This window comes from Coenobita brevimanus, chromosome 44, assembly GCF_032717465.1.
Source record: "Coenobita brevimanus isolate Jiangsu-jjx chromosome 44, ASM3271746v2, whole genome shotgun sequence".
Lineage (NCBI taxonomy): Eukaryota > Metazoa > Arthropoda > Malacostraca > Decapoda > Coenobitidae > Coenobita > Coenobita brevimanus.
The window spans coordinates 42,128,852-42,154,088 of record NC_136997.1 but is presented as its reverse complement, the minus strand read 5'-3'; the positions used below and the strand labels follow the sequence as shown (position 1 = coordinate 42,154,088).

The following is a 25,237-nucleotide window of genomic DNA, read 5'->3' as shown; positions in this document are numbered from 1 at the left end:
CCATATAATGCAGTTGGTACCACAACACCCTCATACAGCCTTCTCTTTACATCCATTCTAAGCGAACGACATTTAAACACTTTTTTCATTCCTCCCAGCACCTTTCCTACTTCATTTATTCTAAACTTCACTTCTGCATCTATTCTTCCATCCACAGCAACATGTGACCCTAGATATTTTAAACAATCTACCTCCTCAAGCAACTCACCATTCAAAACTATATTCATCCCCCTACCATCTATCAACCTCGTACACTTCATCACTTTACTCTTATTCTCATTTACTTTCAATTTCCTCCTTTCACACACCCTTCCAAACTCCTCTACCAACTGTCTCAATCTCTCCTCTGAATCAGTCACCAGTGCAGTATCATCTGCAAACAGCAGCTGCTTCAGATTCCACTCTCCTCCATCAACATTTACCAGACTCAGACCACCAAAAACTCTTGCATTCACCTCCCTTACAACACCATCCATGTAAATATTAAACAACCAAGGCGACATCACACATCCCTGTCGCAGCCCCACTCTCACGGGAAACCAATCACTCACAGCATTTCCCACTCTTACACACGCTCTACTACTGACATAAAAACTTTTCACCCCTTTTAGTAACCTACCATCAAGTCCATACAATCTTAAAACAGTCCACAAAGCCTCCCTATCAATTCTATCATACGCTTTCTCTAAATCCATAAATGCCCAAAACACATCCTTGCCTTTCGCTAAATACTTTTCACACACTTGTCTCACAGCAAACACCTGATCAACGCATCCCCTCCCTCTCCTAAAACCACACTGCTCATCACTAATCACTCCCTCTGTACCCTCTCTAACTCTCATAATTAACACTCTACCATACACTTTACCTACAACACTCAACAGACTTATACCCCTAAAGCTAGTACATTCATACTTATCACCCTTGCCTTTATACAACGGGACCACACAAGCACTTGCCCAGTCAATTGGCACCATACCTTTCTCAAAGCACACATTCAATAATCTTACTAACCAGTCAACAATAGTCACTCCACCACCCTTCAGGCATTCCACAGCACACCCATCCATACCTGCAGCTTTCCCTGTTTTCATCTCCTTTACTGCCTTCTCCACTTCCTCCTTCGTGATCAAAGAATCATTCAACTCTCCCAACACATTTATTCCTTGCACCCTTCTATCTGCCACAATCTCAGCCACCCTTTCCTTCTCTACATTTAACAATCTTTCAAAATACTCTGCCCATGTCTTCCTTACTGCATCCATCTCAATTAACATCCTTCCATCCTCTGCTTTTACTCGTTCTTCCTTCCCAGACTCTCCCTTTCGCAACCTTTTCACCTATATATATATATATATATATATATATATATATATATATATATATATATATATATATATATATATATATATATATATATATATCCATCAATCCTACATTGATCCATGAGGAGCATAGAAGCCAGGGGCTAGGCAGTTAGTTCGTACATTTAAGATGAGAGTGACCAGCCTCACTCATCCCTGAGTGGCATTACATAAGCAATCAACCCCAACCACTCCTTGGACATAAACCTTCCCCGTCTCAATCCGACTGGAGCACAATAATTACCCAATAAACCACTAGGCGCCAAAATTTGGTTACATGAATACCACCCAGCGTAGTAAATGGTTTCCTGAAGTACAGGAAATCATAGGCTTTTCACTTAGTGTAGAGTCACCCACAGGCAGAAGGAGGAGGAAAGAATGAAGGACGGAAAGATATATATATATATATATATATATATATATATTAGCCGCCAAGTATTCGTGGGCCCTTTGGGCCCTTCGCACTTGCTCATGCGGAGGGCTCTCGCGCTGCTATAATATATTTTAGGCATTGCAACGGGCAAAAAATTGTACGGAGATCTTATACCGGGCACCGGGAGCGTCGTTTTTTTGTCATTATGTGATAGCTCAGTAAGTATAGTAAAAGTTTTTGAATCGTGATGGGACCAAGTTTTTTCACATCAGCGAATTTTTTGTTAGATTTTATGCCAATTTGGGTGCGATTTGAATGCGTAGTTTCAGCTGCCCCAAATACACACACACACACACACACACACACACACACACACACACACACACACACACACACACTCACACACTCACACACGGCTAGTGCTATAGTATATTAGATAACACGGGGATTGTCTTCTGCTAACTCCCATTTACTGTAGCTTACAAAATGGTTTAGACAACATGAATTGCTATTATTTTCATGCTGTTACAGCCATTACTTTCTCGCGCTCTACCAACACTGTCATTATTTCTCTAATAATACAAGCAACACTGCAACCAAGAGATGCATGTTGTTTGTCCTACCGGCCATGTTTTCCAAAGCAGGTAAGATGGGAAGACAGTCATCACCATCATTACTTCCATTGTCAACAGTACAACCTAAAGCAAATTTCTACAATCATTGGAGGAGGTGCAATTCAATGACCTTCCACGTATGACGCTGAAGGAATGATACACACACACACACACACACACACACACACACACACACACACACACACACACACACACACACACGCACACGTGGGCGTGTATTTAGAGAAAAGGTCAAAAGAAGGTGGTACACAGTTTACCAGATATTTATTTATTTTTTTTTAATAACAGAATGGAGGAAGGAAAAACAAATGAAAAAAATAATAATCCATACACCAGATTACTGGTGTCCTCTGTTCATAAAATATCTGTAACAGTTAGACTTGAACAGCTGTGGGTTGAAATTTGGAGGGAAACAACTCTGGGGAAGCGAGTTCCAGAGAGATGCACTTCGGGGAATGAAAGAATTCAGATTGGCAGAAGTTCTGCAATATGGCTGAGTGACATTCCAGTCATGAGCGCTACCAGATTCCCGAGTAGCACGAGGGAAGGCATGGAGAGGTGGCACCATGGACGCAACTTCGTCTGAACATTTGCCAAAAAAATTTCTGTAAAATAATGCACGAGAGGGAACAATCCTTTTTACTTGCAGGGGAGGTAGTTTATTTGTAAAGGTAGGGTTGTTAATAATTCTAACAGCTTTGTTCTGAATTTTATCTAGTTGTTTTAATGCAACCTCTCCACATCCATTCCACAAGCGTGAGCAATATTCAAGCTGATAGTGCACATGACTCTTATAAATTATAGCCAACTGCCATCAGTGTCGAAATTACGTACTCTGTACAATAATCCTAGGTTCTTTGAGGCGGTTTTAGCAAGTGATCTAACATGAGAGGTCCAGCTGAGAGCATTGTTAAGTGAGATGCCAAGAATTTCAGTACTCTTGGAGATGGAATTTTTAGTGTCACTGAAGGTAATGTACGAATCTGGCAATATCTGTCAATTAGTAAACTGTATATATTTAGTTATACTAGCATTAAAAGAGACAAGGTTGTTTTGTCCCCATTCACTGATTGTAGATAAGTCTTGATTTATGGAGATGGCTGTACTGAGTTGAGAGGTAGAGATATCAGACTTTGTAAATGGGTGTCTGAATGAACTATGTAGTGTTGAGTCATCTGCGTATGAATGGATGGGATTGTGGGTGACAGATAAGAGATCATTAATATGAACCAGGAATAGGGTTGGCACCAGAACTGACCCCTGCGGCACGACGGCGTTAACTGATTGGAAATTGGAATATACATCATCTACTTTTACTCTTATTTTCCTGTCACTAAGATATGAAGAAATCAAAGGAACAAAAGACGTTAGTCCATAGCAAGGGAGTTTGGACAGCAGGGAACAGTGCCATACTCTGTCGAAAGCTTTAGAAATATCAAGAGCTACTGCATGAGTTTCTCTATGTAGATCAATTGATTGCTGGATGGTATGAGTTAGGAGATTGAGTATGTCAATGGTGGATCTTTCGTGGCGAATACCATGTTGTCTATCACTAATTAAGTTGTTGGATTCAAGATGTTTAACAATGTGCTTATTAATTAAAATTTCAAATACCTTACCAAGAGAAGATGTGACAGCTATTGGTCTGTAATCAGAGGGTTCAGGGGAACTTCCTTTCTTCGGAATTGGGTGGATATTGGTTTCTTTCCATGAATTTGCGAATAAAACAGTACGTATGCATTGTCTGAATAATTTAGCTAGAACAGAGGCAAGTTCAGGGGAACACTTTTTCAGAAGAATTGGCGGAATTCCATCTGGGCCTGGAGCTTTGTTGGTAGGTAAATTGTCTAGGATGGGTTTCATGTATCTTGTCTGTATTTTAAGTGGGTAAATTTCGGGAGAGTCAAGTTCTAGTACCGGGCCATTCTGGTGGTATCGTCTATGGTAGAGTTTCTGGGAAATGTACTGGCAAAAATATCTGCTTTCCCACGCGGGTCATTTGTAGTGTTGCCATCTGAAGATTTTAGTGGGGGAATGGAAGATGGCTCGTTAAATTTATTATTGAAAGAATTAAGAGTTGACCAGAATATTCTATTGTCATCATAGGATTCCTAAGTAGTTTTGATGTTTGCTTTTGAAGAAAGTTTGATTTAGCTAGATTTAATACAGCTTTTGCATGATTTCTAGCAATTATAATTTGAGAGAGTGATTCAGATGTTTTTTATTTTAAGTTAGAGTTATATTCTGATGACTTTTAGGCTGTTGCTCTGTCACAGGTGCCTTCAAACCATTTTGGAGAGTTCGATTTTTTAGTGAACTGTTGACTCGGTATGAATAAATCCATACCAGCTAGTATTAAGTTGCAAATGTGGGACTGGGTGAAAATGGCATCACTAGAGAAGAAAGACTGCCATGGAATGTCAGCAAGATAATTTCTAAATCCATCCCAGTTTGCCCTATCAAAGTCCCATCGGGACACCCAGACAGGTTCAGAACGGGGAGGTTTGGAGAGACAAAAACAAATGACGAGGATAGCTCGGGTAAGGTCACGCGTCCAAACCAGACTAGAGTGCGTGGCTGGTTGCGAGCAGGACATGAGAGTCACTGTAGTCCACAGAAGTACTAGTCTGCATCCACTCTCTTCCAGTGAGGCCACTTGAATGGATAATAAACATGCAAATTCATATCTGTACCTGCCCCTGCTAGAAAGTTTTTTGGTGTGGAGTGGGAGGAAAGGTGAACTTGAAGGATGGAATGAGGCAGGATGGAGGGAGTGCTGGACTGAGGGACAGAAGAGGAAAGGCTGGGGAGTGACATGGTGGTGGCAGGATAATGAGAGGCTGGGTGGATGGAGGGCTGGGGTGAGGCAAGGTGGAGGGAGGGCTGAGGAGAGGCAGGATGGAGCAAAGGCTAGCATGAGGCAGCGTGAAGGGAGGGCTGGGGTGAGAGAGGATGGAGGGACGGCTAAGGTGAGGCATGGTGGACCGAAGACTGGAGTGATTCAGGATGGAGGAAGGTTTAGGGCCAATCTACACCTGGCCAGACGAGGTGCTCCAACATCAGGGCGAGAGAGGAAGCAACCAGGCCCAGCGCCAGCACGAAGAAGGCGCCCTGTATTTGTCCCAGGTTCAGCACCCCGTCACCACGAACCTGAGACAGTTACATGCCAAGACTCACTTGCTTAACACACACATAACCTGTATCATGCCTGGAATTACCGTTCATTTTTTAAGGGAATATATCTAGTACAGTGTTAAGCTGAGAGTAAAGAAATAAGTTCATGGCATGATAATATCAAAAAGAAATGTTTGTTGTTCGCAGCAACAGCTCAACAGGTTTATTTTTATATGTTTAGACGAGCAATATGGAAAACCAAGCAATCCCTTATTTGTTTTAGACAAGGACTTCATTCTTTGAAAAAAATCTATGCCAATGTTTAATCTAGTAGAAGTGAGGGGGAGAAATAGACCTGTTTGCTTCATGATAACGTCCTACCCAACAGCACCAGCTCCAGGCAGACGAACTGGCTACCAGCCTTGCGCGGTGCTCCAGCTGTCACCGCCACTGTACAGTGCAGCTCCCATATACAACTACACTACACCTGCCATAGCAGTGTATGCGCTGTGCCACTTCCCACCCGTAGACAACAGACAGGCCTAAGCTCTACATCACTTTCCTTTTTCTCGTGGACACCCCCTTCCCTTCTGTGCCTCATTTGCAGATCTCTCTCTCTCTCTCTCTCTCTCTCTCTCTCTCTCTTTCACAGACGGATATTGTTTCTTCCTTCCTTGCTAAATATGGTATCGCTGCCAGTGTAGTGCCTTGGCCACAAACTCCCAAAAGTTGCCAGTGTTCACCTGGTAAGTCAATTGAAATCGGTCGCCACTTCCTGACACACAGTTGCATGCCTTCTAAAATCCCTTCCTTGTTAATTATTAATGAACAATACATAAAATCTGCAATAATGTAATCATTAGTTATTATACAAGTTTGCTTGACATGATTTACTCAGAAAAATATTGCAGAACGGTTACTAAAATACATAAAATGACAAGTGGTGTGATAGCATTCATCACATATTACAAGTCTCGCTGCATGATTATTTTGAAACTCCTACCGTGTGGGACTATGATGCATGGTCGCAGGGAGCTCAGACGTGTTTTACTCTGCTCTTTCCTCCAGCTTTCAGGGCTGCCTCACTGGCAATTAGCTTTTTTTTTTTTTTTGTCACCTTTCTGGTGACATTAAGCTAGATAGTTTTTCACATTCATCCCCTTCCTGATAGCTAGGCACAGTAGGTGTCCGTTACTATATACTGTGATTGTCTTTGCCTTCTGCCCACAGAGGTTCCGCCCCACTGGTCGCTCTGGAGCATGAATTAATATGGTCGGGCCTCCCTGGAATGGTTTGAGAGGGCAATCTCAGCCTTAGTTGTTTGGTCCCGGATTGTTTATCCCTTGCTCATCTTTCCTCCTCCTTCTCACTTCCCCCGTAAGGGGTGGTTACTATGGCGGACGCCCCTGCTGCCTCCCCCCCCCTTCAGGGGGGGAGATGGCCCTGACGACATCCTGACGGATAGACTGATTTACCACCCCCAGACTGAACGTCCCCAGACATGAACCCCGCTGGACGTCTCTGTAAACGATGTGCCGTTTGTAATCCTTCATGCTCTTGGTTATACTCACTTGAGCAGTCTCAATCCCTTTATTATCAAGAAAGTCACTCATGGCTGGGCAGGGAAAGTGGAACAGGTAAAAAAAAAAACTTGCAAATGGAGACATCCCTTTATTATCAAGAAAGTCACTCATGGCTGGGCAGGGGAAGTGGAACAGGTAAAAAAAAACTTGCAAATGGAGACATCCCTTTATTATCAAGAAAGTCACTCATGGCTGGGCAGGGGAAGTGGAACAGGTAAAAAAAAAATTGCAAATGGAGACCTCCTTGTAAAGAATTTCAATTCCTCTAAGGTACAGGACTTGTTAAAGCTACGCAAGTGTCATTGTTATGACATCAAGTCAAAGATCCAGGTTTCCATAAATTCCTGCAAAGGAGTTATCACTTGCAGGGATCTCATGGCCATGGAAGAGGACGATATCATATGTGAACTTGCTATGCAAGATGTCACAGATGAAAGATTTATCACCAGATTCACGGAAGGCATAAGGAAGAAGACTGCAACAATTGTACTGATTTTTGGCAAGGTTGCACTCCCTTCACGGGTCACAGTTGGTTACGAAATTCTTAACGTAAGACCATATATTCCTAGTCCTCTTAGATGTTTGAAAACTCTATGGACATACAGATAAGACTTATTGGGTTTCACAACCAGTGTGTAGCAAATGTGCAACACAGGGTCATGATGCTGGACACTGCACACTGGAGATGGCTTGTTGCTTTCATTGCAAGAATGCTCACTCAACTTCCTCTAGGGATTGTCCCAAGTGGAAGGAAGAGAAAGAGGTCTGTGTGGTGAAGGCAACTGAGGGCATCTCCTACTACAAAGCAAGGAAAAAGGTGAAGGAGTTGCATGCAACTCCTACGCCGAATAGGTCCTATACTTCGACGGTGATGTCCCGTTCCGTGATGTGCTCTGTTGAAACACAGACTGACCCTGAACCAGTTTCTCATGCCATGCACTCTACCTTTCCATCTCAGTCTCTTGTCCAATCCAACTCTCAAACTGACATCCCTACTACATGGCCCCATTAATAATGATGCTTTGAATTCATTGTTTGAACATCTGCCTGGGGATAAGTTAGTGTTGGAGGACTTCAATGACCATCATTATCAATGGGGTAGCTTGAGGATCGATGGTCATGGGGAGCAAGTAGCCATCTGAATGATGGTAAAGTGACTCATGTAGATGATCGTACTGGTAACTTTTCGGCTACTGACTTATCTCTGGCCTCCCCAGCTACACATTAAGATTTCTCATGGGACCCTTATGACAACTCCTTGGAAAGTGATCATTTACCCATCTGTCTTTCTTGTACAAGCGACATTGTTTTGGACCTTCAACCCCAAAATTTAACTACAAGAAGGCAGATTGGGGAAGCTTCTCAAGGATCGCCAATTTCAAACTATCTGGGGAGATCATAGATGTTCTGGTCGAAAATCTTACCAATTCCATAATACACACAGCTGAGGCTTCTATTCCCAAGACTTCTATATTTCATACAAAGCACAGAGCACATTGGTGGATGCTGGATTGCCGACAAGCATTAAGGAAACGCAATAGGAGATAATGGATTTTTTTATAGTAAGCCTACAGGAAATTTAATGCATACAAACAGACACTGTCTGTGGCAAGGAGAACAACAAGAAGAGCGAAACATAACTCCTGGCAGTCTTTTGTGTCCATGGTGAGTTGATCAACTCCACTCAGTAAAGTCTGGTCCACTATTAAAATATTAAATCATAAACACCCAACCCTCCCTGGGCATCTACAACGATCCCCTGGACGTTGCTAACATCCTCGCCGGGAGTGTTTCTCATGTAAGTAGCTCAGCCAATTTGATCAGTGTTTTCAACATCATAAATGTTAGGCTGAGCTACAGATATTAGACTTTGCCACAGAAGACGTAGACTTCCCGCACAACCAAGAGTTTTTGCGATATGAACTGATCCTTGCTCTTAAAATCTGTAAAGACACCATCCCAGGACCAGACATCATCACATACGGTATGATCCAGCATCTCAATCAGGACAACCAGATTTAGATGTTGGCATTGTTCCTGAATGTTCCCAAACTCTGGCACTTTGCTTACATCATACTGATACCCAAAGAGGCTGGTTATCTTATGAATCCCACTTCAATTCATTCTATTGTGTTGACTTCTTGTCTATGTATGGTCATGGAACGAATGGTTAACAATAGGCTTCTTTTTGTTTTAGAGTCGAAGACTTTGTTAAATGATCAACAATGTGTTTTCAGTAAATACAGGAGTTCACTAGGTTATTTAACGTGAGGCATCCCGTTGATGTATGGATACGTCATCACCTTTTGTCATGGTGACACCCGATTACGTATCCATACGTTTTGCAATTGCGAGGCCCGTCATTTGCAAATTTTTCAAGTTTCACGGGTAATTTTTGGTAGGCACATGTGGGAGACCTTCCTCTATCCGCCATTAGGCAGGGATACCGCCTGGCCCCTCCTGACCCCCCTCCCCCCCACACACCATTTTTCTCAGCAACTCAACTGTTAGCAGTAACCTGGCCAGTAAAGACGTCCTGCCACGGTCTCTCTGATGACGAAATTCAAGGCGAAAGTGATTCTCGAGGTGGAGGGCAAAGGAAGAAACAATCCAGAGGAAGAAACAGGCAGAAGTGATGGGGTAGTAACATTGTAAAGGAGGGTGCTGTATTTTGATGTGTTTGGTGAATGAAACAATGCTTATATCGCCTATATTATTGTCTGAAAACCAATATACTCTTGCACTATATATAAATTCGTACCAAATAAATAAATATCTAACTTATTTTGAGTGGTTTGGAATAGTTACCCCTCCCATAGAAAATGTTATCTCTGAAGCAAGGCCCACAGAAGATGGTACCAGGTATTCGTAAGGACACCTGTATAACACAAGTATAAGCTCAGCTGAGCCCTTTTTTTGCATTTTCCCATGTTTCTCATACAAAGCGGAGGTTCTAGCCAAAAACAAAAAACTTTTCAAAAATCTGCCGGGATTGGGGGGAGGTCAGTGGTGAAAAATCAGCTGGGATGTTACAGGTTAATGAATTTGGAGCATTGTATTGCAGAGGTATTTGCCAATAAAGAATTCATGATAGGGGTGTTCTTGGACATCCATAAAGCCTATGACATGACCTGGCAACACGGTATACTAATGAAGTTCTATGCTTATAGTTTAAGAGGTAATTTGGCTGTGGATTGTGACCCACAGCTCAGGGTGGGTAGCATCGCATTGTAAGCCACAGCTCATGCTGTGCTGGCCATGCATCACTGTAAACAACTCGACCCCTACGCAAACTTATGCATGGCACTACACAAAGACGGAGAGAGAGACATTGTTTCTTTATAATAAACAAAAACAATAAAAATTTATATTTTTTTCATTTTTTCAATTTTCCCATAAGTAAACTTACGCACGGCTCAAACAAAGACGGAGAGAGAGATTTTTTCCTTTCACCAGATGATGCCCTTGATGTATATCTTCAAGTTTATAATAAATAAAAACAAAAAAAATCTGTTTTTCCTTCATTTTTTGCACACTTTGGGGTGGGATCAAAAAAGGTAATTGCGGAATCCACAGGTTAAGGAACAGGACTTTTTCTGTCAAATTGCTCCATAACGTAACATCGGATATATTTATCAAGGAAAATGGGGTGCCACAGGGAAGTGTGTTTAGTCACACTTTATTCGATATTATGATAAATAATATTCTGTCATCAGCTCCCATCCCGATGCATCTTAAATACTCACTCTATGCTGACAATTGTGCAATATGGCTCTCTTTCCGTAATGTACAATTTTAGCTGGGCCAATTCAAGCAGCCCTTGACTTCGTCCACCAATAGGCCTTGCAATGGGGATTTAACCAGCTGTGTCCAGGCAGATTTTTCACCAGTGAACTCCCCCAATCCCGGTAGATTTTTTTTTTCTAAAATCTCCGTTTTTTTATGAGAAACATCGAAGATTCAGAGAGAAACTGCTCACCTGAGCCTATAAATGCCTGGTACAGGTGGCCCTACCCTCACCTGGTACCGTGTTCTATCAAGCCCAGCTCCAGAAAAGATGTTTGCTATGGGAGGGGTAACTATTCCAAACCACTCATAATACATAGATATTTATTTATTTCGTATGAATTTATATGTAGTACAAAATTATATGTGTTTTCACACAGTAATATAGGCAATATAAGCGTTCTTTCACTCACCAAGCACATCAACACACTGCACCTTTTATGGCAATGTTACCTGCTCATCACTTCTGATCATTCTTCCTCTAACACTACGTAAACTTTGTCCTGCACATTGTCATTGATTGGGGAATCACTCTGGCCTTGAATTTTGTACCGTGGCACATGTCTTCACTGGCTAGGTCACTGGTAACAGGTGAGTTGCCAAGACAATGATGTATGGAGGGGGGAGGTTATGTGGGGTAAGGCATTGTCCCCACCTGGCCTCAGATAGAGGAAGGTGTCCCATGTATACGTACCAAAAATCATGCACGAAATTTGAAAAATGTGCAAATGACGGACCTTGCCATTGTGGTGTGTTTATAAATGTCAACGGGAGTCACAGTGACAAAACGTTTGGGCACCTATGTATGTCGATGGGACATGTTGGGTTAAGAGTTCCACACCTAAGTGTGCCGCTGTAGTTTTCACAAATCGTAACGTACCTAATTTGTTTTTGACTTTGGATAATCAGGTGGTATCTTTTGAGAATTCTGTAAAGTTTGGGGGCGCACATTTTGATCATCATTTGAACTTTAAAATTCATGTCAATAATTTACTTACTCACTGTGATAAACCATTAAATGTCTTCAAGTACCTAGTAGGTACTACATGGGGTACTGACAGAAAATTTTTGTAAATGATGTATGAGTCCCATATTTGATCAAAGCTAGACTATGCCGTGCAGGTGTATGGCTCGGTATCTGATGCCATACTGAGGAGGTTGGATGTGTTCCAGAATAAATGTTTGTGAATGTGTCTTAGAGCCGTCTGGTGTACATTTGTTGCTCGAATGGAAGTGGAGGTGAATGTGCCTCCCCTCCATATTCGCCGTGACCACCTGGCCTTGTCTTATGGCCTAAGAACATCAAGAAAGAGAAATAAAGGCAATGTGTCCTGTACCCCCCTGCATCAGTACCATCATCTTCTTTGGGGGGTGCATTGGCCATGTGCCATACATCTCCACTTACAGACCCAGGAGCTTGGTGTGGACCTCAGTGACTGTGACAAGTTGGTGATTAAAAATTTAGCACCTTGGGAGCCACCTGGCTTTACTGTTTCATGGCTCCTAGCACCAAGGACCTAGGCGCCGGAAGTGGAGGTCCACCACTTGTTTCGTAACAGCATCGTTCGTCATTTGGGGTCCCACCAATTGTACACCAATGGCTCTAAGTGGAGTGAATGTGTGGATGCTAGTGTACGGTCAACCGAATGTGCCCTCAGGTATCAGCTGCCGACTCATACCTCTATATTTACATCCGAACTTTTTGCGATTGACAAAGCCATAGACTATGCTTTAAACTCTAGGCATGACTCATTTGTCATATTTCGAATTCCAAATCAGCCCATCAGGCAATTGCTTGTTGCACTACGGATTCTAATGAGACTGAGGCCCGCATTGTTATTAAGTTGCATTCGTCCGATAAGTCCTTCGCGCAGATTTGGGTGCCTGGCCATTGTCGTATTTATGGCATTAAGCAGGCTTACTTACTTGCAAAGTCGGCTGTGGAACTCGTTCCTCATGACCTACTGTCGAGTCTATCTCTCTGAAAGAAATAAATAAATCTGTGGCAAGATCAGCAGACCAGACTAAACATCCAAACGTGCAATCGACACCTCAGCGACTGGCACACTGCCAACCGCTCCAGTCGCCTGGAGAAAAATAATTTGGCCAGACTTAGAATGAACTGCGCATTTGTCACCCTCATGGTGCCGTACATTGAAAAAGGATTTCCACCGCACTCTGACACCTGTGATGCAGTGTCATCTATCAGTCATGTCATCCTGCGCTGGTGGCGATTTATTGATGAACGTGCTACACACATAAATTACTGCAGCTCAGCAGTCATCCCCTTCACCCTTTCCACCATCCTGGGTGATAGGGATATTGTCATGACTGATAAATTAATGGTTTTCTTGAGAGAGACTGGACTGATCAGAGTGATGTGACATTTTACTGTATAGTTATGGTTTTTATCGACTGTAAATAATATACATATTGTATTTTTATGTAGGATTAGCACATGATGTATTTGAAATACTTCCTGCTTCCGACTGATCTACTTCTAATCAGGGGCGTCCGCAGGATTTTTTGTAAGGGGGGGAGCAAAATAAAAGAAATTATACATATATGTGCGGTTATAACATATCAAACTATGCACACTATAAATAGGCATAGGCATATACTTACATGAGTTATATGGCTTTACATTAAATGCATAAAATGACAGAATGCATTAATCGACTCAAATCACTCAATCATCCTTGAACACGAACTGAGGCACTCTGGAATTCCAAGGGGGGCAACTGCCCCCCCTCCGGACGCCCATTTTTCTAATATTGATGTCCCCTATATTAAACTCCGTTCCTCTCCTGACAGTGTCCAGCTGATGAGTGCAAGTGGGCAGTGTAGAAAGGTATTGGGCATTTTCAGTTGATGGTGTTCTGTTGGGTGAGATCCATTACTGTTTGTATATATGTAAACTTTTTATACCACATCGTATAAGTAATTGTAATTAGGGCCGACAGCCGAGGCATACGGAAATGTTTTTCATTCGTCTGGTTCTCTTTCATATATTGATGTCCCCTACATTAGTTTGTGCCCTAGCTGACAGTAACCAGGTGATGAGTGCAGGTACGTAATGTAGAAAGGCTTCACATATCTGCAGTCAGTGATGTTCTCTTGGTCGGGGTATTTTTAACATTAGCATAGGTTTACAGATCTTAATCTTTAGGATTTAGTATAGGTTAGCAATTTGTCTGTTAGGTTATCAGTTTCAAGGTTTTCATTTTAGATATCTATGTTTTTTTCTAACATAATATGCAAAACGTTAAAATAAAAAATAAAATAAGATAAAAATAAATCATAATTTTTAATATATATATATATACACACACACACATGCACACACACACACACACACACACACACACACACACACACACACACACATGTGTATGTATGTGTGTATGATGGTGTGTGTATGTATCACCATATATATATATATATATATATATATATATATATATATATATATATATATATATGAGACGCTGATTTCATTACCAATCTAAGCGCCAAAACAACAAAACGCCAGAAATTGAGTTTAAAGTCTGGTAGTTTTAAAACTTTGATATCTCGGTAACTCCTTGTGTTATTTTGATGTGTTATTTTTTGAATGTAGCTTATGGTATTTCCTTTATTGTAATAACCTCTATTTTGCACTATCTTTCATTACTCATGATGATATTGTGCGAAGAAGAAGAATATTGCCCCCCACTGTTTGACCGATCGGCTAAGAAAATATTTTGATCCTACTAATAACTACAGAAATACATCATAAGAGGCCAATCATATATTAGGATAATGTCCCAGGAGTGCCATACTGTGCAATAAAATCAAAGTTCTATGACATAAGTATTATTATTTTCACAATAATTGCAGTTTAAAGGTCGGAAACTTTGTGCGTGTTTTTCTCGGAGTTTTTAACCACCAATAAACACGAGCCACATCACAAATATCAAGAAAAACATAATAAAGTATTATATTGTTTATAATAATAAAAAAGTAAGACAGCATTCAATGTATGAGGACATTATTAGAAAACCCCTGTAACCTTGATGACAAAAAAAAAATAAAAAATAAAAAAAACACATAACCTGAATTAACTCACAGTTACGAGTACCAGTAACTTCACAAACACAATGGCAATAATAATAATAGTAATAATGGTTAAAAAATATTATAATAATAATGAGAAAGCACCCACAAGGCAGGTGAGAGAACAATCCTGTCCCTTCTCTCCCCTACACAGCTGCTGGTGGGAGTAGTGTCAGGTGTCAGCTTATTGGGTGCAACCCTACAATCTGATTGGGCAGCTTCAAGGGGGGTAAGGAAAGGGGCTGTGATACAGCCCGGTAATGCTCTCACATTCACTTCAACACCATAAGGAACATAGGACAGGATGAACTCACAGGAAAATTGACCATACGGTTGGCGGAATTCTGGACCCAGTCGCCTGCCTTGAACACTAGTGCTGAACTGGACAGTTTTTTTTGCTTTGTGGCATGACAGCGCAACACACATGTCTACTTAACACGGATTTTGACCCCTTTGTAGGTTGTTTCTAAGCACTTTCTTACTTCTAGCATATAAAGGGATGGTTTTGCTACTTGTTGGTGCATGTAGGTGCTTTGCGACCATTTTGGCGCTTAGCCCTGTAATGAACTAGGGGGACAGGGCGACTTGGAGGCGATTTGTTTGTGGCCACTCCAAACGGGATTGAGGCGTCTGGCAATATATATATATATATATATATATATATATATATATATATATATATATATATATATATATATATATATATATATATATATATATATATACGTGTGTATGATGGTGTGTGTACATGTGCATGGATCTGTGTGTATGCATGAATATATATGTATATAAAAATATAAATCTATCTATCTATCTATTTATCTATCTATAAATATAGTGTATATATATATATATATATATATATATATATATATATCTATATATATATATATATATATATGTATTTATATATATACAATGGGCTCGTACAGTATGTGAGAGATTGGGCGGTCCACGACCTCGCGCAGTGTGAATTCGCGCACTGATAATATATAATCTTATGGGATAAATTACTTATGGACCTTTTTGGCCCTTAGAGACATAATAAAGGTCAAATTAATCAGACATTGTACTACAGATATGGTTACAATAACAAAAATATGAGCAGTCACCTTAACAACAGCAGACAGCAGGCCTGATGGACTGAAATAATAGGGGTTCCGAGGTGCAGCAACACAGAGTGCCCCCGCCGCCACCACGGCTGCACCACGCTTGTTTAACGGTTGCCAATGTTGTATTATTCCAGGCTTTTACAATGAAATTTATGGCCTGTCGAAAGGTTATATTTCTTCTAGAATGTAGCAACAGTCATTATGGTGGGGGTTGCATGTATGCCAGGTAAAGCAGGTGGGGCTGTGAAGGTGGAGGGGGAGGCAACTGGTGAGTCAGGTGGGGCAGTGGAGGAGGAGGGGATGGCGGCGGGCGAGTCAGTGGAAGTGGTGAGGGGAGGATCCTCCCTCTCCCCGTCGCTACTGCTCACATCTTTGGCAATTTCCTTCATCTCTTCTTGTTTGTTTGTTTCATTCCTCATCTTGTTATGGATGTATTGGCAGTATAACAACTGGTATTCACGAAATAACTATCATTATTATAGAAACTAGGTATCTAATCTAACTTACTGTTATTGCCGAGAACGTTATTGTCAAAGTTGTTATTGGCAAGATCTTACTGTAGACTCCTTTTCACCATCTTCCCCGCGAGCCTCTATGTCACTATTGGCGCGTTGTGTGGAGGTGGGGGTCGTGTACTAATAGAAAATGGTGCTTTTGAGCCACTCCTTGCCTCTACCTCGCGTTCTGTGAGGTAAATTCGCACATTCAAGATTTTGGTTATGATTTTTGGTCACTCGCGCACAATGCGATTCGCGCACTCTGAGCTCACGCAGTAGGCAAGCCCACTGTGTATATATATATATATATATATATATATATATATATATACATACATACATACATACGTGTGTATGTATGTGTGTCTGATGGTGTATATATATATATATATATATATATATATATATATATATATATATATATATATATGCCTTAATGTCTAGGGGTTTCGAACCCAAAAGTTGAAAGGCATAAAGAAAAAAACTACCACGTAATTTTTAAACAGATTAATGCTGCATCTGGCAAATGCTGAAGTGAATGTTGCAATGTTACTTATGAAAAAAGTATAATTTTCAAAACCAGAAACATTGGATGACGAAAACGACTGCTGAAATCGAAGGCGACAAATAAGTCTAACTCGTGCTGCTTGAGGTTGGTGCAGACGATGTTGAATTGATTTGTAATAAAATTTTTGCATTTCAAACTGATATATATTACTTTTGCATATAGATATATCGATAAAAATGTTTCATATGTTGAAATAATTCGGAAAGAGTATGAGTCACACTGATTAATTGGTGTTTGAGCTAAGAGAAATATTGTCCCGGAAACGAGACGTCATGCTAATGTTCCATACCATCCTCTCGAGCTATGTAGCGGGTGACCGCGTCTTTGCATGAGGTCTTCACCTGAGGTCAACTAACATCTTGCAATCAAATTACTTTATATTAGAGTCACAGATACTGTAGATACATGGATATGAATTTTTCATTTCATTCATATAATGAGAGCATGAACGTTGATGGCCAAGAACACGGTTGGTCCCCAAAACAAGACATTATGCTCATGAACTTTTGTGATTTACTTATCATAATGGAGCAGGTTTCCTCAATGTAGTGAGTCAATATGTTCAAAATATTTTACTTTAAGCACATAAAAGAATGTAGTTTAGTTGATCGACTTTAAATGTATTCAATTAAGTTGTCAGGTGAGAACTGGCAACTTTGGGGAGTTTGTGACGAAGGCAATCATGCCAAGTTCAGGCAGGCTCACATTACATGTTTACTCTCATGAACTGTTGATTTATATATGACATTGGTATTACTCGGTAAGAATGGAAATTACTTCCATGTTAAGTCAACTCGTGGGTGATCTTTGATATACAAAGTTTATCAAAGCATGAGTGACAATATCCATCCAGCCCATAGCTCCATAATGGCTAGTGTTGTGAAACGATAGTCTGCTGAATCTCTCTCTATCTGTCTCACTCTCTCTCTCTCTCTCTCTCTCTCTCTATCCATATCTATCTATCTATCTATCTATATATACACACACACACACACATACAGACACAATTAGCGACATAATGGTAACCTGGCCGAAAATATACAGGTTAAGAAATGTCTTTAGCCCTCAGCCGCTGGGGGTGTCACGGCCGCTGCACACTTCTCCTTAAGGGCAATTTCTGAGGTTTTGGAATAAATACCCTTACTTCAAACCCTAATATCTACCAAACTATAATAGCTAGAGAATCAAATTAAAGCTCATACGACTCCCCAACTCTTCCTCTTTCCAATGAAGGTATCCTGAGGTCTCTAGGTGGTCCTGTCGACGAGTAAGGATGAGTTGAAGATGAGTGGTTTTTCACATTTTGGCGTGCAGCTCTGATCACATGCCACTGGCCATGGCCTTGGCCTGGGTGGCTAGCGTTGGCAGCACTGACTAGAATGGTGATTGTAACACTGCCTATGCATCCTTGGGTGGAATGTAGAAGAGTCCACTCGTTTTTTCTACTTCTCCTTATTCACCTTCGTGAAAATGAGTCATCACCCGGTTCATGTGGATCACCCAAGGATTTACCGCCCGCTCCACCATGCCACTGTGTCCTGTAGGTGCATGGGAAAGGAAATATCTTCGTTTTTCTGTACTCACTTCTTCCATAAATAATCATATCTCTACTAAGACACTTAGAACTGCACTTTACATCACGACTATGGGTAATTGCACTTTGACAAGTAAATGTTGTTGCTCTTTCACGCATTATCGTAGAGTATGAGGTAATTATTTGTACTGTAAAGCAGACAGCTTTGTACTAATCAGGGTTATAGTGAAAATCATATAAATGTTTTACACAGCTAACATTATTTGTACTTCACATTACAGATACACTGATGCTCTTATTTGACACAATCCTCCTGAGTACCGAGTGAAATAATTTAGGTATATATAATAGGTATTGTTCTTTGTGGCCCGCGCACAAGTGGTTTTCTTTCAGGTAACGGATAGTCAAACTCAAGGTATTTCGAATAATTTTCTACCAATATCCAATAAACAGTATCAATTTCTGTATTGCACTTACTATAAATCACTTAAATGCACTTGTAGACCTTATTTTAAAACACTTGTATCTTCGCACGTACTCTAAATCAGACAGCTTTGTACTAATCACACATTTCACTCATTTATGAAAATACCCAAACTTGTGCATTGCTGTACACTATTTACACTTCCCCACACACCTGCTCAGTACTCACGCTCGGAATGATACTTTGAGAAGCATCTGGGGGATAGGGGGACCTTGCATTCTTCACATTGGTACGAGGTCTCTTTTCGTCCTGGGGGAAGGCGTTTGGTTGTGCGGCAGACGTGGCACCGCCTGTATGCCAGACGACCTGCTGTGGTTCTCCCTATCTCCACCAGCTTGTGCCATCGGGAATACTCAGCAAAGTTGAGCCTGTCTGCTGGAGCCGCTGTCCCCTGCCTAGCACCTGTCACCTGAGCAATTGAATATTCCTCAAGGAGTTTGCATGTCAGCTCTCTCTCAAATTCTCGTAGAGAGAGAGGTTTCCTGACAAGCTCTATGAATAGTATGAAAATGTTCAGGACAGCGATATCAAGAAGGTGTAAGAACGCCTTCTTGTACCACCTGCAGGACTTATGTAAGCAATCGACCTCACCAGTTTTCATGTCCGATTTTTCAACCAGCCGCATATTCATATTATAATCGTTGACCGCATCTGGCTTCATCATGGGTTCCCTGGTCCTGTAGTCTATTTTCCCAGTTTCCTCCAACACACCCTTATGAAATGTTGACAACATGTTAACCCGTCTCTTGTCATGCCAGAGAAGGATTAACATGTTCCCACATTTCTTTGTCATAAGCGCTCCTTTCTCAGTATTTGCTAGAAATACTGGGAAATTCTTTCTGTTGGCCCTAACAGTTCCACAGGACCCAGTACCATGGTCAAGCAAATACTCTGTCAACACCAAGGCAGTGTAATAATTGTCGGTATACAGGATGTGGTGCCTGTTGAAATACCATTCCATCAGCACTTTCACTACTGATGCAGGGAACCCATGAGGATCATCACTAGGTATATCAACATCTGTTGCTAAGTAAACTATTACATCCAGCACATATCCAGTTTTACAGTCACAAAGCACAAAGACTTAGGCCAAATCTGTGATGCTTTGATGACACATACTGAATAAATTCCAGCCTACTCCTGAATAACACCAGCAACTCATCAAGAACCACTTTCTGGAATGGATGGAACAGCCTGGAGAATGACTCCTTGAGCATGGTAAGGATTGGTCTTACTTTCCATAACCTGTCGTTCGATGCAGGCCCGTAATTTCGGTTGAAATGTAGGAACCTCAGGATGGCCAGATACCTATCACGGGCCATGTACAGTCGTGGCCATAAGTAATCACCTATCCTCGTGTACCCCGTGCCTCTTGCTGGCTCCCTTACGCGCGGCAACTCACACTGGGGTAAAAGGGGCTGACAGGGAGGGGCCAAAGAGAGAAGGGAAGGTGGGTGGGGGGACGAGTGATGGAGCTTAGGTGGAGTGGGGGAGGGGAGGGAGGGTAGGTAGGGGAGGGAGAATGAAATGCGAAGTTGTGGCCATATAATATGTCTATTTTCTTTCATTCAGGGCATCATATAAAGGAGTTACTATTCGGTAGATAAAGTTGTACTACATCTTGTATAGCGGCGTCAGATAAACTTTGGATAGGTGATGATGTCAAGGACTGGCTCTTGAGAAAAGTATCCTGACGTGACAGATCAAATATTAGTGCAGAGTCATCGAGATTTTGTCGGCCCAGATTGTCAATGTGTGGATAAGGCGACCAGATTCCCGCCTTTATAAAGGCTGGACGGTCCTGCTTTTTTTTTTTTTTTTTTTTTTTACCTGTCCCGCTTTTTTAATTGTGACTAAAATGTCCTGCTTCTGGGGCAAATTATGTAAAATGTCCCGCTTTTAGAAAATTAATATTACATTAGATATAAAATGACCTTTTATGAAATTATGATGAATTAGTATAATTATGCATAATCCAAACCAAGTGAAATACCAAATTGTTAATATAAAATTTATAATACTAACTGGTAACTTTGGTGGGCCAATTCACCTTACTGTGCTGTATATTGGTTACTCAGTTTCTAGAGTTCGTTTGAGACGTTAGTGTTTGATTAGCAGCCCGAGGGAGAGGGTGAGGTGTTGCGTAGCAGCCGTCGCACACTCACATTCTCTCTCTCTCTCTCTCTCTCTCTCTCTCCACACACACACACACACACACACACACACACACACACGTGACATTGTCCCACTTTTAGCTCCAATAAATCTGGTCACCTTATGCGTGGATGCCAGAGAACGAGGGGGGCCCGCCTCCTCCAGCTCACCAAAGACGAGTGGAGTCTGTTCAAACGAAACCAGCAAACCATCAACAACATTGTTTCCCCGGTGCCGCGACGTCTGCATGAGGTTTTTAAGGCATGAGGCCACTGGCTTGACCAGTGTCGGTAGACACTGACATTGATATATTCTGGGAGTTTGGGTAAGATTTTGTTTCATTTTCCCTCTAATAGATTATGAGCGATAACGTTACCATATCCACCCATGAGCACAGACATCAAATTTATTTACCTTTTATGTGCAATTATTTTAAAAAGCCTTTTCATATAGAGATGTCATTAAATAATTATTGAATTATCATGATGGTGACTGTATAGAGGGAGTGTACCGTATACCGCGAGAGAGATCATATTTACTGTGGACACAGCCATGTCAAAAGTTGCATATATTATTTAGTTCCAAAAATTAATTACATGTAAGGGTAGAGGACGTTTCTTATACAAACATTACGGAAGTCAAAGCCATCCAGATTCCATTCTCGTCTGAGGTCAAAATACACGGATAAACACAAATATCTGGCTCCGCACAAATGTTTGATGTCACGTCAGTATATTTCTCTCACGAGCTAGTCCTTGACATCACCACCTATCTAAAGCTTGTTATCTGACGCCGCTAAACAAGGTGTAATGCAGCTTTATCTACCGAATAGTAACTCCTTTATATGATGCCCTGAATGAAAGAAAAGAGACAAATTATGTTGTCGCAATTTCGCATTTCATTCTCCCTCCCCTCCCTCACTCCACCCCAGCACCATTGCTCGTTCCCACACCCACCTTCCCTTCTCTCTCTGGCCCCTCCCTCTCAGCCCCTCTTACTCCAGTGTGATTGACGCGCATAAAGGAGCCAGTCTGAGGCACGGCGTTGAGAATGATAGATGATTATTTATGGCCACGACTGTACTTGCCAAAGACAGGTGTGCTCATGAGTTCATCCACAGACCAATAGTTGTGGAGCACATGTTTTCTAACATGCACCATCAGCTTGGTCAGGGTGAGCCACACAAACATCTCCCCCACCTGAACAGGTATCCAATCACGCATGTGTGTGTACTTGCTGGCAGCCATGTCCAGCCAACACATGCACATGACCTGTTGGAATTTGATTTCATCCACCAGGTACTGCATTACTGCAGTTGTGAAAACTGCTTTGAAAAGACTGCTAATAGTCCAGGGCCTGGGGGAAAGCTCATCCTCCTGCACACCTGCACCCTCCTCATTAAATGCTGGCACAGACGGCTCAAAGCCAGCACCATCCTCCCACACAAATGAGTCTACTCTACCCAAACGTGGTAGAGCAGGCCATCTGGGAGTTGCAGTACGTTTTTTCATCACTTGTGCATAACCACGTGCACGGCCACTGGCAGGGGGTGGTGGGGAAGGAGAGGTGTGGGAGGCGGGGAAGTAAGTGGGTGATGACACATAACATGGAAGTGTCCTTGTAAGATGCTTGGTGCAGCGTATCATCATGTGGGATCCAACTTGGAAATACCACTCCTGAAGGATCTGGTTGTGGAGATTCTGCCCTTGAGGTGGTAGACTGAGGTGAGGAGGAGCGCTGGAGGATGATACGTTGGTGAGCAGGCGGCGAGAGTGTGGGAGGAAACGGCTCTGTAGCTATTGTTCTGCAGATGACCGTCAGGCCTGCGGCCACTTTCCCAACGTCCTGGGTCATCTAGCGCCTCCTCATCACCGAAATCGTCGCTCTCGTAGGCTGCCCCTTCCTCCTAGAGAAGTCGGAGAGCCCTTTCTGGCATCGGAGAGCAGGTAGGGGTTGGAGGGCGAGAGAGCTTGCTCTCCACATGGTAGCTCTTTTTTTCATCCGAGGACGTACTCTCACTGAGTGTGCGAGATGGTACAGTGTCGTCAAGGGCACGCCCAATGGCACCATAGTTTAAGCCCCTTCCCTGGTACTAAGGGCTGAAATTTTGCAGGAGTCGATGAGGCGATCGGCCATTCACGCAGTGGGGTGGACTCAGACGATGACAAGGAAGATGACATGGCTCCTCTCGCTACCACTGCCGAGTACAGACTGAACCGCTCAACTGTGGGGTGCCTGTGGGTCCTACCTACCCGGTAGGTATCACAGAAAATGGTCCCACACTCAAACAGTGGTGGGAAGGTGAGTGCAATCTATCAAGTTAGCCGGTAGCGCTCCATGCCCTGAATCCTGTGGTGCATACACCTCAACCAGCAGATAGGGGTTATAGTATCACTTTAGTAAATTTACAACTGGCAGTTTTGGTAGTCTGATGAAAACGTTCATATGAAATTGCACTCATTTATACTACATATGCTATTTACATTATATACAATCATTCAGCAACATAAACCCAAGTACATACTTAATACAGTATATCAGTACGTCACTGCATATTTCATAATTCATATAATTGTGTAATGCATATTCATTGTGTATATAATATGCCGTAAGGGTATACCGTACTGCTATAATAAATACTATACATGAATATAATGCAATAAACTGTATTAACATTCCATTATTTTACATTTTGTTAGTTTTTAAGCATTTACTGGACCGGTACAATTTTATATTTTCTACAACTATGAATAACAATATTGTCAGTGTGATGTTAATACACAAGCACATCAAACACCATTTGACACAATGGCATTGAAATAACTGATTGTTCTAAATGTATAATTTGTCATCATCCTTAATCATATCATACTCATATTCACTGTATGTTAGGCAATAAGGCTGCACATTTTTTTTTTATTGATTTCAGAGATAAATTATATAACACCTCATTATTGTATGAAACATCTTTAATACTAATTAAATTTTACTTAATAATACAGAACCGTATCTCTTCACAAACATTACAATAGTTTACCAGGAGGTATATATTTTACTCCGTGATTGTTTGTAGGTCTGTCTGTATGCTAGCAAGATTATTAAAAAAGTTATAAACGGATTTCCATGAAAATTATTGTAGATGTAGGGTATGGCCAAATGAACAATCGAGTAGATTTTGGTTCCGATTCGGAATTATTAGCTTGTTTGTTCACACCATATCTCCAAAAGTTTTCATAGAATTTCAATGAAATTTGGTGGAATGGTGGGACGTGGATCAAGATAGAATTCATTAAATTTTGGTGATGATCCGGATCCGGATCCAGATCCTATCGCATAACGTCTCCAAAAGTTATCAATGAATATCAATGACATTTTGTGGAAGGGTGGGCCATGGGCCAAGAAAGAATCGATAAATTTGGGGGCGGATCCGGCACTGGTTGAGGTATGCGCTCTCTGAGTGCTGCTCTAGTTATAATGTTGAATGTGAGGACTCATTACAGATGGCTGGGTCTTACAGCATTGCTGTAGTTTATCACATGCCAAATTATTATACGTTGCCTATAATTGCAATGTCATAATTCAAACCGCATTGTCTTGTATTCAATGTAAATCAGATGGTAATCATTGTACTCCTAAACAGCTGATAACTTGTGATTAATTAACAAGCAAACGCCCATTATGCGAAACAATAAAGTATAGAGGTACAGCAATATTAAATACTGAGTGTACACCCGGGTACCAAACCGGCGTTTCTCGGCATCAGTCCTCGCTAGATGGCAGCTTAATCGTCTTACAGGTGGGAGTTGGGGGAGCGGGCTTGTGTTTGGTCTTTTTCTCAACAGATAACATTGACGCATGGTCAGTTGTAAAGAGTTTCACCTTTAGTGAATGGGTGAAGGGTCTGTAGGAAGACGTGATGAAATGACGATGGACGATGC

The 25,237-nt window shown here is 41.6% G+C and overlaps 1 protein-coding gene across 1 annotated transcript in view; it reads right to left on the bottom strand.

Moving 5' to 3' along the window:
* Positions 1–5,390: 5,390 nt before the first annotated feature.
* The window catches only part of LOC145398064 (glutamate receptor ionotropic, delta-2-like), a 182,174-nt gene continuing 162,327 nt past the window's right edge, over positions 5,391–25,237 (bottom strand). Inside the window, exon 6 of the mRNA XM_080271021.1 lies at positions 5,391–5,522. Within this exon, the coding sequence (XP_080127147.1) occupies positions 5,391–5,522 (132 nt within the window). The remainder of the gene's footprint in view (positions 5,523–25,237) is intronic.